General features: G+C 43.5%; 2 protein-coding genes across 2 annotated transcripts in view; both read right to left on the minus strand.

The window, feature by feature from the left end:
• The window catches only part of form3 (FH2 domain-containing protein formin 3), a 37,999-nt gene extending 37,321 nt beyond the window's left edge, over positions 1–678 (minus strand). The window contains exon 1 of the mRNA XM_011154219.3: positions 494–678. The gene's annotated coding sequence lies outside the window, so the exon portion shown is untranslated. The remainder of the gene's footprint in view (positions 1–493) is intronic.
• Positions 679–1,428: 750 nt separating this feature from the next.
• Cdk8 (cyclin-dependent kinase 8) lies at positions 1,429–4,567 on the minus strand. The gene is made up of 11 exons (XM_011154232.3): positions 4,437–4,567; positions 3,886–3,988; positions 3,683–3,793; positions 3,439–3,579; positions 3,152–3,341; positions 2,959–3,073; positions 2,756–2,854; positions 2,592–2,664; positions 2,413–2,510; positions 2,216–2,321; positions 1,429–1,776 (listed from the first exon to the last, which is right to left on the minus strand). The coding sequence occupies exons 1-11, from the start codon at positions 4,565–4,567 to the stop codon at positions 1,576–1,578; spliced, it is 1,368 nt and encodes a 455-aa protein (XP_011152534.1). The 3' UTR covers positions 1,429–1,575.
• Positions 4,568–19,707: the final 15,140 nt, after the last annotated feature.

Here is a 19,707-nt window from a genome sequence, read left to right on the forward strand (position 1 = left end):
CGCGCGGTGAGAATACGAGCGATCATTGCAGCGTGCGTTTAGCGTTTACAAATATGAACGTTCGGCGCGCAGCTTTACTCGCTCTTACGAAACGATATATTCGTTACGCGAGTGTGTTCGAGAGAGACTCTAGACATCGTAAAATAATATTAACATTATCTCATGAGGCCATATAGGCCACCGTTACGGCAGGCAATTAAATAATGTGGGAGAACCTGTTAACGTCACTGATGTCGTTAAGCGTGAAATGGAGATGACTCGTATTTAAGGTTCGTGCATTTCTAATATAATTTTTATCGCACGTAATTTTCCCGCGCTCGGAGAGCGATCGGTTGAGCAGTTGTTGATTAATCTTCTAAACTTCTCTTTTCGGTGTTTCTCTCAAATCTCTCGTAGCCCACGGTGGCTGAAAAACGGGGATCAAAACCGTAACGCGCCGTCGCACGAAGGTGCGAAAAGCGAATGTCAAAGCGATCATAGAGGGGCCCCTCACCTGCTTCACGTCCTCTCATCGGAGCAACGCGACGACGACGACTCTCGGGCCGACGGCAACGGCGTACGGCCCGACTGGCATCCTCGATCGTGGAGCGGCACGCGCGCACGCACTTTTTTCGCCAAGCAGCGGTTCGCGGTAACTGCGTTTCAGGAGCCCGCGACGACGCGACGTCCGTCGCGATCGCGCGCGCGATTCGTCTGCGCGCGTGCGCGATAGATCCCCTTCCGTCGGCCACTTGATCGGCGCGTGTCCCCTCCGCGATCGCAACCCCCACGCGTTCCGCGCGATCGACGTGCTTCCTCTCGCCCCGCGGTGCGAACCTTCTCTCTCCGCGCGAACGTCGTCGTCGTCGTCGTCGTCAGGGTTTTCGATCGAGAAAGACGACAACGACGTTCCTCTCGGCTCGGTTCATCGGTATGCACGCGCACGTTCGAATCGGTATGCATCGTGCGCGCGCGCGCGTGTGCCCAACTTGGGAGAAATTCGGCGAAACCGAAGTTATTGACCACCGAGCGACGTCATACCGACGATTAACGACAGATTCGTTAATCACAATTCCTCAGTCCTTACGTCTGTTCAACACGTTGACTGCCACAATGATCTCCATTGACCGTCTCTCAAAGCTCAATTAAAGTTACAGTAAATCAATATAATTCATGATGCGTACATGATCTGTAAACTCTCGCTTCAACACGTCGTTATTGGTCATACATTGAATTCGTCGTGTCTTCTACGTGAATCGATGAGATCCGGCAGTATCGTGATGCTGATCACCGGTGACTCTCATGGTGGCAGTCAACGTGTTAACGATAACTCTTTATTTCCCATATCTGCATCCCCTCCTTGAGAAACGCAAGACGGCAGGAGTGAAAGAAAAAAATAAAGAACGGATGCAGGACGGAGATCGAGACGGGAAATAATCTCTCTGCATGTGTATATATAAATAAAGTTGTATTATCGTACCGTACGGAATATACACGGATCACGGATAACCGCTCTGTCGACAGGATTAGTGAATTAAATCAATGCATTTAGCGACTCGAGAGTCTTGATTCGGCTCGAATCTGATTAGAGGTCGATTAGAAACGTTGATGGAAGTTCGACGGTTGCGTCGGCTGGGCAGTCGAGTAAACCATCCCTGGCGGTTGCTGGTGGGTCATCGCGTGGCTCTGATGCTGATGGAACTCCGGCGCGCCGTGCGGTCCGTTCAGTCTCACCCGTTTCGCGTTCTGCCCGTGATTGTGGTCGCCGTTACCTTGCTGCTGCTGGTTTTGCTGTTGCTATTTCACGAATTACTCGGATGAGCGACAAGGGGCGGGGGGTGATGTAAATTTCGGATCAATCCTCAACTACCATATAGCGGTTGGTGTTTACAAAGCGGCAACGTAGGTCAAGAGCGTCGCGCGCCTTGTCACTGCGGCGATCATACAGGGCCGTCAAAAACGATCGTTAAATCGTACTTTTCTTTTCTTTCTTTCTCTTTCTTTTTCAAAAAAAGCACGTAGAAAACGTAAAGCTAAGAGATACATACTTATTTGAATATTACAAACTATTTGTATTGAAGTGAGTATCTTGTTATAGTAGTTGCGGCTTAAACCATATGTATGTGTGTATGCATATAGATAATATATATATAAATATATATATGTATATATGTATATAAAGTACAATATAAATATTTCAACGTGTGTTACTTTAATATATTTCGGAAGTAAATACCGTTTGCTGCTGATTCTGCCTCGCTTTGTTTTCAGTCTTTTCTTCGGTATCGTCGTCCGTGAGAAATTCTCTTTTAGGATAAGGGATAGGGCATCCGGCGAATATGCTGTGAAAGATTTCGCATTTAAACGAATGTGATTCCAAGAGAATGTAAAGATGCAAATTACCGACGTAGCATCATAGATGTCAATACGTACTCCTGAGTTGGCAGTGGCTCTTCTTGGAAGTAGGCATCCTGCATTGAATGTTCCGACGTGATACGTTTGTTTGGATCCATCATCAGTAATTTTTGCAACTGAAACGTCAAGAGAATACGAGAAATCATTATAAGCCCAATGCGCTGTTGAATTGACGATCTTTCTTCTAATTTCCGTACCAGATTAAATGCCTTGCTATCGGGTTTGATCTTATGCCGGTCCATATACTTAGTAAGTGAGCAGTTCGCATAACTAAAAAAACAAAGAGTAGAAAAATCAATATTTAAAGATTTTTAACTAAGGTAGTAGTAGCGAGCATTTTTTTGTACAATGATAAACTTACTTGGATCTCTTAAAGTCTTTCAATAATGTAGGATGCTCCGGCATCTTCTTGATATCCTCCCAATCCTTTTCCAGTGGAAATCCCATCACATTGAATATCCTAAACACAAATTATATGATTGATTCATTTAATATAGTTCATTCAATATCATTTACTAGGAGATCAAATATAGAACTTGTTAGAATCACATGTTGCATCCTTACCTATCTAGCTGATCGTGATGGTATGGATTACTAGTTTTGATGTCTTCTTGTCTGCAATGAAATATAGGTTCGGATGTTAAGAGCTCTGCGAATATGCAGCCGATAGCCCAAATGTCTGCAATTACAAAACAAACATTTAATACATGTTCTGCAAACTGTAAAACACAGATACGACACACGGCACATTACAGACCTATAGCTTTTGTGTAATGTCTGGCACCTAGAAGTAATTCCGGAGCTCTATACCAAAATGTTACTACAACCGGATCTAAATCTGCTAAAGGTTTCAGAGGAGCATTAAATAATCTAGCAAAACCCATGTCAGCGATTTTCACGCGTCCTCGCTCGTTCCCTTCACCCATTACTAAAATATTTGCTGGTTTCTAAAATAAAGATAAATTTCGTTCATTCGCAATCTGGTTATAATATGGTTAAATGGCAATATGGTTAAAATATGCATATAATAGCAACGACAATTACCAAATCTCTATGGAGGACCCAGTTGGAATGTAAATAATGAATACCATCTAAAATTTGATATAATAAGGATTTCACCATGCCTTTTGGTACCATTACTGGCTTCTTATTAGCTTTTGCCGCTCTGTGAAATTTTATTATATGCTGGAAATAACAGTCATAGTTATATATTCACCGTATCGTTTCTAAATATTTCTTCTTGACTTAGAAATTGTTGAAATAATAGTAATATCAAAATTAAACATACCCATAAGTCATGCTCGGCAAAGTCAAACAGCAACCATACTTTACGATCATTATGTGAGAGAAAGACACGAATAAGAGTAATGACATTGACATGCTTTAGTTCCCTGAGTAACTGCAAGAAGAGAAATATAATGAAATTTCTCTGTTGCAAGCTGGTGAATATGATGTTTTATTGTTCAAGAGTAACTCAAAAGAGGTACTCACAGCAATTTCTCGGCATGCAGACATCGAAAGTCCTGTACCTTCGATTTGCTTAAGACCAAAGTCCTTTGTGTCAGGCCGAGACTTTAATTCACTATCTGGTACTCTGTTTACAATATATGTTAATATAGTATAAACTTTCAGAATACTACATTCCTAAATATACAATCAGAATAATACAAATAATATAATTAGAATGTACAGTGCTTGTTTTGGAATTGCACAGAAATTAACATTAATTGAGAATTTAACCAATGCTAGATCCAACAAATGTACACGCAGATTCAGTTTAAAGAAACTTGAACAAAACAATCATAATATTAAGAAACTTAAGTAAAAACGATCGATAAGATCAGAGCAGCTAATACTTCTATGAGGATAGGATGTCGCGATTTCGGGATAAGTTTGCAAATTTCGAAATAGTATGAGTCGATATTTTTGTAGTTTCGAAATAATTACGAGATGAGGCTTGTTCGTGTAAGAGTAAATGACAGAGGAATGAATTTAAGAAATTTCTACACAAAATTGTTGAAAACCAGGTTAGAGAGACTAACCCTTCTTTCCTACGGGCCTTGTATACGTGACCGTAAGTACCTCTTCCGACCTTACATCCCTCAAACTCGAATAGATCCTCCACCTTCGTGCGATCTTTCTGAGTCTTCATCTTAAATTCATAATCCATCATGCTTAAATTTTATCAATACAATTATCAACTATAAACAAACATCTTTAATAACGCGAGAGCACACACACGAACTCTCGGCGTACATTATACGCGCCAGAGGGCTCAAGGGAAGTAGAATTAACAAGAACCGTGCACGCCTTGCCATTATTGTCAGGACGAGCGTAATGTGCGCGCATTTTCTCAGAGGGCGCGTTAGAAAAAGCGTCGCGGCATAACCGGCCCGGTGGCTCTCAGGTTTCTCTATGATAATACCAGCAGAGAGGAAGCTGAGAGCGGCCAACACGGCGTTTTCGGCGACACCGATTTTTCGCACTGGGAATGGGCGCTATCTGCATCCATTTTGAGAGGGGAATTACGATGCTACATCCACTTTTAGGTTTCGACGGTAAAACCTTTCTCCGTTGATATCTCCGCTTCTACTGGGAGTAGAGAGTCGCCATTTACGGCAAAATGTAGGGTTTTGAGAGGACTTTAATTTGGTACCAGAGCCAGGCCTGTATCTCTAACCGTTTAGGAGATATCGAAGGTTAAAGTTTTCCAACCTTTCTCCGTCGATATCCAGCCTTCATCCGTCGATATCTCCGCTTCTATTGGGAGTAGAGGGTCGTCCATGTAGTCCAAAATGTAGGGTTTTGAAAGGGCTTTAATTTGGTACCTGTCCGAAGCCTGTATCTCTAACCGTTTAGGAGATATCGAAGGTTAAAGTTTTCCAACCTTTCTCCGTCGATATCCAGCCTTCATCCGTCGATATCTCCGCTTCTATTGGGAGTAGAGGGTCGTCATTGTAGTCCAAAATGTAGGGTTTTGAAAGGGCTTTAATTTGGTACCTGTCCGAAGCCTGTATCTCTAACCGTTTAGGAGATATCGAAGGTTAAAGTTTTCCAACCTTTCTCCGTCGATATCCTTCATCCGTCGATATCTCCGCTTCTATGGGAGTAGAGGGTCGTCATTGTAGTCCAAAATGTAGGGTTTTGAAAGGGCTTTAATTTGGTACCTGTCCGAAGCCTGTATCTCTAACCGTTTAGGAGATATCGAAGGTTAAAGTTTTCTAACCTTTCTCCGTCGATATCCAGCCTTCATCCGTCGATATCTCCGCTTCTATTGGGAGTAGAGGGTCGTCCATGTAGTCCAAAATGTAGGGTTTTGAAAGGGCTTTAATTTGGTACCTGTCCGAAGCCTGTATCTCTAACCGTTTAGGAGATATCGAAGGTTAAAGTTTTCTAACCTTTCTCCGTCGATATCCAGCCTTCATCCGTCGATATCTCCGCTTCTATTGGGAGTAGAGGGTCGTCCATGTAGTCCAAAATGTAGGGTTTTGAAAGGGCTTTAATTTGGTACCTGTCCGAAGCCTGTATCTCTAACCGTTTAGGAGATATCGAAGGTTAAAGTTTTCTAACCTTTCTCCGTCGATATCCAGCCTTCAATCGTCGATATCTCCGCTTCTATTGGGAGTAGAGGGTCGTCCATGTAGTCCAAAATGTAGGGTTTTGAAAGGGCTTTAATTTGGTACCTGTCCGAAGCCTGTATCTCTAACCGTTTAGGAGATATCGAAGGTTAAAGTTTTCTAACCTTTCTCCGTCGATATCCAGCCTTCATCCGTCGATATCTCCGCTTCTATTGGGAGTAGAGGGTCGTCATTGTAGTCCAAAATGTAGGGTTTTGAAAGGGCTTTAATTTGGTACCTGTCCGAAGCCTGTATCTCTAACCGTTTAGGAGATATCGAAGGTTAAAGTTTTCTAACCTTTCTCCGTCGATATCCAGCCTTCATCCGTCGATATCTCCGCTTCTATTGGGAGTAGAGGGTCGTCATTGTAGTCCAAAATGTAGGGTTTTGAAAGGGCTTTAATTTGGTACCTGTCCGAAGCCTGTATCTCTAACCGTTTAGGAGATATCGAAGGTTAAAGTTTTCTAACCTTTCTCCGTCGATATCCAGCCTTCATCCGTCGATATCTCCGCTTCTATTGGGAGTAGAGGGTCGTCATTGTAGTCCAAAATGTAGGGTTTTGAAAGGGCTTTAATTTGGTACCTGTCCGAAGCCTGTATCTCTAACCGTTTAGGAGATATCGAAGGTTAAAGTTTTCTAACCTTTCTCCGTCGATATCCAGCCTTCATCGTCGATATCTCCGCTTCTATTGGGAGTAGAGGGTCGTCATGTAGTCCAAAATGTAGGGTTTTGAAAGGGCTTTAATTTGGTACCTGTCCGAAGCCTGTATCTCTAACCGTTTAGGAGATATCGAAGGTTAAAGTTTTCTAACCTTTCTCCGTCGATATCCAGCCTTCATCCGTCGATATCTCCGCTTCTATTGGGAGTAGAGGGTCGTCATTGTAGTCCAAAATGTAGGGTTTTGAAAGGGCTTTAATTTGGTACCTGTCCGAAGCCTGTATCTCTAACCGTTTAGGAGATATCGAAGGTTAAAGTTTTCTAACCTTTCTCCGTCGATATCCAGCCTTCATCCGTCGATATCTCCGCTTCTATTGGGAGTAGAGGGTCGTCATTGTAGTCCAAAATGTAGGGTTTTGAAAGGGCTTTAATTTGGTACCTGTCCGAAGCCTGTATCTCTAACCGTTTAGGAGATATCGAAGGTTAAAGTTTTCTAACCTTTCTCCGTCGATATCCAGCCTTCATCGTCGATATCTCCGCTTCTATTGGGAGTAGAGGGTCGTCATTGTAGTCCAAAATGTAGGGTTTTGAAAGGGCTTTAATTTGGTACCTGTCCGAAGCCTGTATCTCTAACCGTTTAGGAGATATCGAAGGTTAAAGTTTTCTAACCTTTCTCCGTCGATATCCAGCCTTCATCCGTCGATATCTCCGCTTCTATTGGGAGTAGAGGGTCGTCATTGTAGTCCAAAATGTAGGGTTTTGAAAGGGCTTTAATTTGGTACCTGTCCGAAGCCTGTATCTCTAACCGTTTAGGAGATATCGAAGGTTAAAGTTTTCTAACCTTTCTCCGTCGATATCCAGCCTTCATCCGTCGATATCTCCGCTTCTATTGGGAGTAGAGGGTCGTCATTGTAGTCCAAAATGTAGGGTTTTGAAAGGGCTTTAATTTGGTACCTGTCCGAAGCCTGTATCTCTAACCGTTTAGGAGATATCGAAGGTTAAAGTTTTCTAACCTTTCTCCGTCGATATCCAGCCTTCATCCGTCGATATCTCCGCTTCTATTGGGAGTAGAGGGTCGTCATTGTAGTCCAAAATGTAGGGTTTTGAAAGGGCTTTAATTTGGTACCTGTCCGAAGCCTGTATCTCTAACCGTTTAGGAGATATCGAAGGTTAAAGTTTTCTAACCTTTCTCCGTCGATATCCAGCCTTCATGAGATATCGTCGATATCTCCGCTTCTATTGGGAGTAGAGGGTCGTCATGTAGTCCAAAATGTAGGGTTTTGAAAGGGCTTTAATTTGGTACCTGTCCGAAGCCTGTATCTCTAACCGTTTAGGAGATATCGAAGGTTAAAGTTTTCTAACCTTTCTCCGTCGATATCCAGCCTTCATCCGTCGATATCTCCGCTTCTATTGGGAGTAGAGGGTCGTCATTGTAGTCCAAAATGTAGGGTTTTGAAAGGGCTTTAATTTGGTACCTGTCCGAAGCCTGTATCTCTAACCGTTTAGGAGATATCGAAGGTTAAAGTTTTCTAACCTTTCTCCGTCGATATCCAGCCTTCATCCGTCGATATCTCCGCTTCTATTGGGAGTAGAGGGTCGTCATTGTAGTCCAAAATGTAGGGTTTTGAAAGGGCTTTAATTTGGTACCTGTCCGAAGCCTGTATCTCTAACCGTTTAGGAGATATCGAAGGTTAAAGTTTTCTAACCTTTCTCCGTCGATATCCAGCCTTCATCCGTCGATATCTCCGCTTCTATTGGGAGTAGAGGGTCGTCATTGTAGTCCAAAATGTAGGGTTTTGAAAGGGCTTTAATTTGGTACCTGTCCGAAGCCTGTATCTCTAACCGTTTAGGAGATATCGAAGGTTAAAGTTTTCTAACCTTTCTCCGTCGATATCCAGCCTTCATCCGTCGATATCTCCGCTTCTATTGGGAGTAGAGGGTCGTCATTGTAGTCCAAAATGTAGGGTTTTGAAAGGGCTTTAATTTGGTACCTGTCCGAAGCCTGTATCTCTAACCGTTTAGGAGATATCGAAGGTTAAAGTTTTCTAACCTTTCTCCGTCGATATCCAGCCTTCATCCGTCGATATCTCCGCTTCTATTGGGAGTAGAGGGTCGTCATGTAGTCCAAAATGTAGGGTTTTGAAAGGGCTTTAATTTGGTACCTGTCCGAAGCCTGTATCTCTAACCGTTTAGGAGATATCGAAGGTTAAAGTTTTCTAACCTTTCTCCGTCGATATCCAGCCTTCATCCGTCGATATCTCCGCTTCTATTGGGAGTAGAGGGTCGTCATTGTAGTCCAAAATGTAGGGTTTTGAAAGGGCTTTAATTTGGTACCTGTCCGAAGCCTGTATCTCTAACCGTTTAGGAGATATCGAAGGTTAAAGTTTTCTAACCTTTCTCCGTCGATATCCAGCCTTCATCCGTCGATATCTCCGCTTCTATTGGGAGTAGAGGGTCGTCATTGTAGTCCAAAATGTAGGGTTTTGAAAGGGCTTTAATTTGGTACCTGTCCGAAGCCTGTATCTCTAACCGTTTAGGAGATATCGAAGGTTAAAGTTTTCTAACCTTTCTCCGTCGATATCCAGCCTTCATCCGTCGATATCTCCGCTTCTATTGGGAGTAGAGGGTCGTCATGTAGTCCAAAATGTAGGGTTTTGAAAGGGCTTTAATTTGGTACCTGTCCGAAGCCTGTATCTCTAACCGTTTAGGAGATATCGAAGGTTAAAGTTTTCTAACCTTTCTCCGTCGATATCCAGCCTTCATCCGTCGATATCTCCGCTTCTATTGGGAGTAGAGGGTCGTCATTGTAGTCCAAAATGTAGGGTTTTGAAAGGGCTTTAATTTGGTACCTGTCCGAAGCCTGTATCTCTAACCGTTTAGGAGATATCGAAGGTTAAAGTTTTCTAACCTTTCTCCGTCGATATCCAGCCTTCATCCGTCGATATCTCCGCTTCTATTGGGAGTAGAGGGTCGTCATTGTAGTCCAAAATGTAGGGTTTTGAAAGGGCTTTAATTTGGTACCTGTCCGAAGCCTGTATCTCTAACCGTTTAGGAGATATCGAAGGTTAAAGTTTTCTAACCTTTCTCCGTCGATATCCAGCCTTCATCCGTCGATATCTCCGCTTCTATTGGGAGTAGAGGGTCGTCATTGTAGTCCAAAATGTAGGGTTTTGAAAGGGCTTTAATTTGGTACCTGTCCGAAGCCTGTATCTCTAACCGTTTAGGAGATATCGAAGGTTAAAGTTTTCTAACCTTTCTCCGTCGATATCCAGCCTTCATCCGTCGATATCTCCGCTTCTATTGGGAGTAGAGGGTCGTCATGTAGTCCAAAATGTAGGGTTTTGAAAGGGCTTTAATTTGGTACCTGTCCGAAGCCTGTATCTCTAACCGTTTAGGAGATATCGAAGGTTAAAGTTTTCTAACCTTTCTCCGTCGATATCCAGCCTTCATCCGTCGATATCTCCGCTTCTATTGGGAGTAGAGGGGCGTCATGTAGTCCAAAATGTAGGGTTTTGAAAGGGCTTTAATTTGGTACCTGTCCGAAGCCTGTATCTCTAACCGTTTAGGAGATATCGAAGGTTAAAGTTTTCTAACCTTTCTCCGTCGATATCCAGCCTTCATCCGTCGATATCTCCGCTTCTATTGGGAGTAGAGGGTCGTCATGTAGTCCAAAATGTAGGGTTTTGAAAGGGCTTTAATTTGGTACCTGTCCGAAGCCTGTATCTCTAACCGTTTAGGAGATATCGAAGGTTAAAGTTTTCTAACCTTTCTCCGTCGATATCCAGCCTTCATCCGTCGATATCTCCGCTTCTATTGGGAGTAGAGGGTCGTCATTGTAGTCCAAAATGTAGGGTTTTGAAAGGGCTTTAATTTGGTACCTGTCCGAAGCCTGTATCTCTAACCGTTTAGGAGATATCGAAGGTTAAAGTTTTCTAACCTTTCTCCGTCGATATCCAGCCTTCATCCGTCGATATCTCCGCTTCTATTGGGAGTAGAGGGTCGTCATTGTAGTCCAAAATGTAGGGTTTTGAAAGGGCTTTAATTTGGTACCTGTCCGAAGCCTGTATCTCTAACCGTTTAGGAGATATCGAAGGTTAAAGTTTTCTAACCTTTCTCCGTCGATATCCAGCCTTCATCCGTCGATATCTCCGCTTCTATTGGGAGTAGAGGGTCGTCATTGTAGTCCAAAATGTAGGGTTTTGAAAGGGCTTTAATTTGGTACCTGTCCGAAGCCTGTATCTCTAACCGTTTAGGAGATATCGAAGGTTAAAGTTTTCTAACCTTTCTCCGTCGATATCCAGCCTTCATCCGTCGATATCTCCGCTTCTATTGGGAGTAGAGGGTCGTCATTGTAGTCCAAAATGTAGGGTTTTGAAAGGGCTTTAATTTGGTACCTGTCCGAAGCCTGTATCTCTAACCGTTTAGGAGATATCGAAGGTTAAAGTTTTCTAACCTTTCTCCGTCGATATCCAGCCTTCATCCGTCGATATCTCCGCTTCTATTGGGAGTAGAGGGTCGTCATTGTAGTCCAAAATGTAGGGTTTTGAAAGGGCTTTAATTTGGTACCTGTCCGAAGCCTGTATCTCTAACCGTTTAGGAGATATCGAAGGTTAAAGTTTTCTAACCTTTCTCCGTCGATATCCAGCCTTCATCCGTCGATATCTCCGCTTCTATTGGGAGTAGAGGGTCGTCATTGTAGTCCAAAATGTAGGGTTTTGAAAGGGCTTTAATTTGGTACCTGTCCGAAGCCTGTATCTCTAACCGTTTAGGAGATATCGAAGGTTAAAGTTTTCTAACCTTTCTCCGTCGATATCCAGCCTTCATCCGTCGATATCTCCGCTTCTATTGGGAGTAGAGGGTCGTCCATTGTAGTCCAAAATGTAGGGTTTTGAAAGGGCTTTAATTTGGTACCTGTCCGAAGCCTGTATCTCTAACCGTTTAGGAGATATCGAAGGTTAAAGTTTTCTAACCTTTCTCCGTCGATATCCAGCCTTCATCCGTCGATATCTCCGCTTCTATTGGGAGTAGAGGGTCGTCATTGTAGTCCAAAATGTAGGGTTTTGAAAGGGCTTTAATTTGGTACCTGTCCGAAGCCTGTATCTCTAACCGTTTAGGAGATATCGAAGGTTAAAGTTTTCTAACCTTTCTCCGTCGATATCCAGCCTTCATCCGTCGATATCTCCGCTTCTATTGGGAGTAGAGGGTCGTCATTGTAGTCCAAAATGTAGGGTTTTGAAAGGGCTTTAATTTGGTACCTGTCCGAAGCCTGTATCTCTAACCGTTTAGGAGATATCGAAGGTTAAAGTTTTCTAACCTTTCTCCGTCGATATCCAGCCTTCATCCGTCGATATCTCCGCTTCTATTGGGAGTAGAGGGTCGTCATTGTAGTCCAAAATGTAGGGTTTTGAAAGGGCTTTAATTTGGTACCTGTCCGAAGCCTGTATCTCTAACCGTTTAGGAGATATCGAAGGTTAAAGTTTTCTAACCTTTCTCCGTCGATATCCAGCCTTCATCCGTCGATATCTCCGCTTCTATTGGGAGTAGAGGGTCGTCATTGTAGTCCAAAATGTAGGGTTTTGAAAGGGCTTTAATTTGGTACCTGTCCGAAGCCTGTATCTCTAACCGTTTAGGAGATATCGAAGGTTAAAGTTTTCTAACCTTTCTCCGTCGATATCCAGCCTTCATCCGTCGATATCTCCGCTTCTATTGGGAGTAGAGGGTCGTCATGTAGTCCAAAATGTAGGGTTTTGAAAGGGCTTTAATTTGGTACCTGTCCGAAGCCTGTATCTCTAACCGTTTAGGAGATATCGAAGGTTAAAGTTTTCTAACCTTTCTCCGTCGATATCCAGCCTTCATCCGTCGATATCTCCGCTTCTATTGGGAGTAGAGGGTCGTCATTGTAGTCCAAAATGTAGGGTTTTGAAAGGGCTTTAATTTGGTACCTGTCCGAAGCCTGTATCTCTAACCGTTTAGGAGATATCGAAGGTTAAAGTTTTCTAACCTTTCTCCGTCGATATCCAGCCTTCATCCGTCGATATCTCCGCTTCTATTGGGAGTAGAGGGTCGTCCATGTAGTCCAAAATGTAGGGTTTTGAAAGGGCTTTAATTTGGTACCTGTCCGAAGCCTGTATCTCTAACCGTTTAGGAGATATCGAAGGTTAAAGTTTTCTAACCTTTCTCCGTCGATATCCAGCCTTCATCCGTCGATATCTCCGCTTCTATTGGGAGTAGAGGGTCGTCATTGTAGTCCAAAATGTAGGGTTTTGAAAGGGCTTTAATTTGGTACCTGTCCGAAGCCTGTATCTCTAACCGTTTAGGAGATATCGAAGGTTAAAGTTTTCTAACCTTTCTCCGTCGATATCCAGCCTTCATCCGTCGATATCTCCGCTTCTATTGGGAGTAGAGGGTCGTCATTGTAGTCCAAAATGTAGGGTTTTGAAAGGGCTTTAATTTGGTACCTGTCCGAAGCCTGTATCTCTAACCGTTTAGGAGATATCGAAGGTTAAAGTTTTCTAACCTTTCTCCGTCGATATCCAGCCTTCATCCGTCGATATCTCCGCTTCTATTGGGAGTAGAGGGTCGTCCATGTAGTCCAAAATGTAGGGTTTTGAAAGGGCTTTAATTTGGTACCTGTCCGAAGCCTGTATCTCTAACCGTTTAGGAGATATCGAAGGTTAAAGTTTTCTAACCTTTCTCCGTCGATATCCAGCCTTCATCCGCTTCTATTGGGAGTAGAGGGTCGTCATTGTAGTCCAAAATGTAGGGTTTTGAAAGGGCTTTAATTTGGTACCTGTCCGAAGCCTGTATCTCTAACCGTTTAGGAGATATCGAAGGTTAAAGTTTTCTAACCTTTCTCCGTCGATATCCAGCCTTCATCCGTCGATATCTCCGCTTCTATTGGGAGTAGAGGGTCGTCATGTAGTCCAAAATGTAGGGTTTTGAAAGGGCTTTAATTTGGTACCTGTCCGAAGCCTGTATCTCTAACCGTTTAGGAGATATCGAAGGTTAAAGTTTTCTAACCTTTCTCCGTCGATATCCAGCCTTCATCCGTCGATATCTCCGCTTCTATTGGGAGTAGAGGGTCGTCATGTAGTCCAAAATGTAGGGTTTTGAAAGGGCTTTAATTTGGTACCTGTCCGAAGCCTGTATCTCTAACCGTTTAGGAGATATCGAAGGTTAAAGTTTTCTAACCTTTCTCCGTCGATATCCAGCCTTCATCCGTCGATATCTCCGCTTCTATTGGGAGTAGAGGGTCGTCATTGTAGTCCAAAATGTAGGGTTTTGAAAGGGCTTTAATTTGGTACCTGTCCGAAGCCTGTATCTCTAACCGTTTAGGAGATATCGAAGGTTAAAGTTTTCTAACCTTTCTCCGTCGATATCCAGCCTTCATCCGTCGATATCTCCGCTTCTATTGGGAGTAGAGGGGCGTCATGTAGTCCAAAATGTAGGGTTTTGAAAGGGCTTTAATTTGGTACCTGTCCGAAGCCTGTATCTCTAACCGTTTAGGAGATATCGAAGGTTAAAGTTTTCTAACCTTTCTCCGTCGATATCCAGCCTTCATCCGTCGATATCTCCGCTTCTATTGGGAGTAGAGGGTCGTCATTGTAGTCCAAAATGTAGGGTTTTGAAAGGGCTTTAATTTGGTACCTGTCCGAAGCCTGTATCTCTAACCGTTTAGGAGATATCGAAGGTTAAAGTTTTCTAACCTTTCTCCGTCGATATCCAGCCTTCATCCGTCGATATCTCCGCTTCTATTGGGAGTAGAGGGTCGTCCATGTAGTCCAAAATGTAGGGTTTTGAAAGGGCTTTAATTTGGTACCTGTCCGAAGCCTGTATCTCTAACCGTTTAGGAGATATCGAAGGTTAAAGTTTTCTAACCTTTCTCCGTCGATATCCAGCCTTCATCCGTCGATATCTCCGCTTCTATTGGGAGTAGAGGGTCGTCATTGTAGTCCAAAATGTAGGGTTTTGAAAGGGCTTTAATTTGGTACCTGTCCGAAGCCTGTATCTCTAACCGTTTAGGAGATATCGAAGGTTAAAGTTTTCTAACCTTTCTCCGTCGATATCCAGCCTTCATCCGTCGATATCTCCGCTTCTATTGGGAGTAGAGGGTCGTCATTGTAGTCCAAAATGTAGGGTTTTGAAAGGGCTTTAATTTGGTACCTGTCCGAAGCCTGTATCTCTAACCGTTTAGGAGATATCGAAGGTTAAAGTTTTCTAACCTTTCTCCGTCGATATCCAGCCTTCATCCGTCGATATCTCCGCTTCTATTGGGAGTAGAGGGTCGTCATGTAGTCCAAAATGTAGGGTTTTGAAAGGGCTTTAATTTGGTACCTGTCCGAAGCCTGTATCTCTAACCGTTTAGGAGATATCGAAGGTTAAAGTTTTCTAACCTTTCTCCGTCGATATCCAGCCTTCATCCGTCGATATCTCCGCTTCTATTGGGAGTAGAGGGTCGTCCATGTAGTCCAAAATGTAGGGTTTTGAAAGGGCTTTAATTTGGTACCTGTCCGAAGCCTGTATCTCTAACCGTTTAGGAGATATCGAAGGTTAAAGTTTTCTAACCTTTCTCCGTCGATATCCAGCCTTCATCGTCGATATCTCCGCTTCTATTGGGAGTAGAGGGTCGTCCATGTAGTCCAAAATGTAGGGTTTTGAAAGGGCTTTAATTTGGTACCTGTCCGAAGCCTGTATCTCTAACCGTTTAGGAGATATCGAAGGTTAAAGTTTTCTAACCTTTCTCCGTCGATATCCAGCCTTCATCCGTCGATATCTCCGCTTCTATTGGGAGTAGAGGGTCGTCATGTAGTCCAAAATGTAGGGTTTTGAAAGGGCTTTAATTTGGTACCTGTCCGAAGCCTGTATCTCTAACCGTTTAGGAGATATCGAAGGTTAAAGTTTTCTAACCTTTCTCCGTCGATATCCAGCCTTCATCCGTCGATATCTCCGCTTCTATTGGGAGTAGAGGGTCGTCCATGTAGTCCAAAATGTAGGGTTTTGAAAGGGCTTTAATTTGGTACCTGTCCGAAGCCTGTATCTCTAACCGTTTAGGAGATATCGAAGGTTAAAGTTTTCTAACCTTTCTCCGTCGATATCCAGCCTTCATCCGTCGATATCTCCGCTTCTATTGGGAGTAGAGGGTCGTCATGTAGTCCAAAATGTAGGGTTTTGAAAGGGCTTTAATTTGGTACCTGTCCGAAGCCTGTATCTCTAACCGTTTAGGAGATATCGAAGGTTAAAGTTTTCTAACCTTTCTCCGTCGATATCCAGCCTTCATCCGTCGATATCTCCGCTTCTATTGGGAGTAGAGGGTCGTCATGTAGTCCAAAATGTAGGGTTTTGAAAGGGCTTTAATTTGGTACCTGTCCGAAGCCTGTATCTCTAACCGTTTAGGAGATATCGAAGGTTAAAGTTTTCTAACCTTTCTCCGTCGATATCCAGCCTTCATCCGTCGATATCTCCGCTTCTATTGGGAGTAGAGGGTCGTCCATGTAGTCCAAAATGTAGGGTTTTGAAAGGGCTTTAATTTGGTACCTGTCCGAAGCCTGTATCTCTAACCGTTTAGGAGATATCGAAGGTTAAAGTTTTCTAACCTTTCTCCGTCGATATCCAGCCTTCATCCGTCGATATCTCCGCTTCTATTGGGAGTAGAGGGTCGTCCATGTAGTCCAAAATGTAGGGTTTTGAAAGGGCTTTAATTTGGTACCTGTCCGAAGCCTGTATCTCTAACCGTTTAGGAGATATCGAAGGTTAAAGTTTTCTAACCTTTCTCCGTCGATATCCAGCCTTCATCCGTCGATATCTCCGCTTCTATTGGGAGTAGAGGGTCGTCCATGTAGTCCAAAATGTAGGGTTTTGAAAGGGCTTTAATTTGGTACCTGTCCGAAGCCTGTATCTCTAACCGTTTAGGAGATATCGAAGGTTAAAGTTTTCTAACCTTTCTCCGTCGATATCCAGCCTTCATCCGTCGATATCTCCGCTTCTATTGGGAGTAGAGGGTCGTCCATGTAGTCCAAAATGTAGGGTTTTGAAAGGGCTTTAATTTGGTACCTGTCCGAAGCCTGTATCTCTAACCGTTTAGGAGATATCGAAGGTTAAAGTTTTCTAACCTTTCTCCGTCGATATCCAGCCTTCATCCGTCGATATCTCCGCTTCTATTGGGAGTAGAGGGTCGTCCATGTAGTCCAAAATGTAGGGTTTTGAAAGGGCTTTAATTTGGTACCTGTCCGAAGCCTGTATCTCTAACCGTTTAGGAGATATCGAAGGTTAAAGTTTTCAACCTTTCTCCGTCGATATCCAGCCTTCATCCGTCGATATCTCCGCTTCTATTGGGAGTAGAGGGTCGTCCATGTAGTCCAAAATGTAGGGTTTTGAAAGGGCTTTAATTTGGTACCTGTCCGAAGCCTGTATCTCTAACCGTTTAGGAGATATCGAAGGTTAAAGTTTTCCAACCTTTCTCCGTCGATATCCAGCCTTCATCCGTCGATATCTCCGCTTCTATTGGGAGTAGAGGGTCGTCCATGTAGTCCAAAATGTAGGGTTTTGAAAGGGCTTTAATTTGGTACCTGTCCGAAGCCTGTATCTCTAACCGTTTAGGAGATATCGAAGGTTAAAGTTTTCAACCTTTCTCCGTCGATATCCAGCCTTCATCCGTCGATATCTCCGCTTCTATGGGAGTAGAGGGTCGTCCATGTAGTCCAAAATGTAGGGTTTTGAAAGGGCTTTAATTTGGTACCTGTCCGAAGCCTGTATCTCTAACCGTTTAGGAGATATCGAAGGTTAAAGTTTTCAACCTTTCTCGTCGATATCCAGCCTTCATCCGTCGATATCTCCGCTTCTATGGGAGTAGAGGTCGTCCATGTAGTCCAAAATGTAGGGTTTTGAAAGGGCTTTAATTTGGTACCTGTCCGAAGCCTGTATCTCTAACCGTTTAGGAGATATCGAAGGTTAAAGTTTTTTTCAACCTTTCTCCGTCGATATCCAGCCTTCATCCGTCGATATCTCCGCTTCTATGGGAGTAGAGGTCGTCCATGTAGTCCAAAATGTAGGGTTTTGAAAGGGCTTTAATTTGGTACCTGTCCGAAGCCTGTATCTCTAACCGTTTAGGAGATATCGAAGGTTAAAGTTTTCTAACCTTTCTCCGTCGATATCCAGCCTTCATCCGTCGATATCTCCGCTTCTATGGGAGTAGAGGTCGTCCATGTAGTCCAAAATGTAGGGTTTTGAAAGGGCTTTAATTTGGTACCTGTCCGAAGCCTGTATCTCTAACCGTTTAGGAGATATCGAAGGTTAAAGTTTTCCAACCTTTCTCCGTCGATATCCAGCCTTCATCCGTCGATATCTCCGCTTCTATGGGAGTAGAGGTCGTCCATGTAGTCCAAAATGTAGGGTTTTGAAAGGGCTTTAATTTGGTACCTGTCCGAAGCCTGTATCTCTAACCGTTTAGGAGATATCGAAGGTTAAAGTTTTCCAACCTTTCTCCGTCGATATCCAGTCTTCATCCGTCGATATCTCCGCTTCTACTGGGAGTAGAGAGTCGTCCATGTAGTCCAAAATGTAGGGTTTTGAAAGGGCTTTAATTTGGTACCTGTCCGAAGCCTGTATCTCTAACCGTTTAGGAGATATCGAAGGTTAAAGTTTTCCAACCTTTCTCTCGATATCCAGCCTTCATCCGTCGATATCTCCGCTTCTACTGGGAGTAGAGGGTCGTCATGTAGTCCAAAATGTAGGGTTTTGAAAGGGCTTTAATTTGGTACCTGTCCGAAGCCTGTATCTCTAACCGTTTAGGAGATATCGAAGGTTAAAGTTTTCTAACCTTTCTCCGTCGATATCCAGCCTTCATCCGTCGATATCTCCGCTTCTATTGGGAGTAGAGGGTCGTCCATGTAGTCCAAAATGTAGGGTTTTGAAAGGGCTTTAATTTGGTACCTGTCCGAAGCCTGTATCTCTAACCGTTTAGGAGATATCGAAGGTTAAAGTTTTAAACCTTTCTCCTCGATATCCAGCCTTCATCCGTCGATATCTCCGCTTCTACTGGGAGTAGAGAGTCGTCCATGTAGTCCAAAATGTAGGGTTTTGAAAGGGCTTTAATTTGGTACCTGTCCGAAGCCTGTATCTCTAACCGTTTAGGAGATATCGAAGGTTAAAGTTTTCTAACCTTTCTCCGTCGATATCCAGCCTTCATCCGTCGATATCTCCGCTTCTACTGGGAGTAGAGGGTCGTCCATGTAGTCCAAAATGTAGGGTTTTGAAAGGGCTTTAATTTGGTACCTGTCCGAAGCCTGTATCTCTAACCGTTTAGGAGATATCGAAGGTTAAAGTTTTCTAACCTTTCTCCGTCGATATCCAGCTTCATCCGTCGATATCTCCGCTTCTATTGGGAGTAGAGGGTCGTCCATGTAGTCCAAAATGTAGGGTTTTGAAAGGGCTTTAATTTGGTACCTGTCCGAAGCCTGTATCTCTAACCGTTTAGGAGATATCGAAGGTTAAAGTTTTCAACCTTTCTCCGTCGATATCCAGCCTTCATCCGTCGATATCTCCGCTTCTACTGGGAGTAGAGAGTCGTCCATGTAGTCCAAAATGTAGGGTTTTGAAAGGGCTTTAATTTGGTACCTGTCCGAAGCCTGTATCTCTAACCGTTTAGGAGATATCGAAGGTTAAAGTTTTCCAACCTTTCTCCGTCGATATCTCCGCTTCTACTGGGAGTAGAGAGTCGTCCATGTAGTCCAAAATGTAGGGTTTTGAAAGGGCTTTAATTTGGTACCTGTCCGAAGCCTGTATCTCTAACCGTTTAGGAGATATCGAAGGTTAAAGTTTTCCTAACCTTTCTCCGTCGATATCCAGCCTTCATCGTCGATATCTCCGCTTCTATTGGGAGTAGAGGGTCGTCCATGTAGTCCAAAATGTAGGGTTTTGAAAAGGGCTTTAATTTGGTACCTGTCCCGAAGCCTGTATCTCTAACCGTTTCAGGGATATCGAAGGTTAAAGTTTTCCAGCTTTCTCTATCGATATCCAGCCTTCATCCGGCGATATCTCCGCT

This window comes from Harpegnathos saltator, unplaced genomic scaffold, assembly GCF_003227715.2.
Source record: "Harpegnathos saltator strain DR-91 unplaced genomic scaffold, Hsal_v8.6 scaffold674, whole genome shotgun sequence".
NCBI lineage: Eukaryota > Metazoa > Arthropoda > Insecta > Hymenoptera > Formicidae > Harpegnathos > Harpegnathos saltator.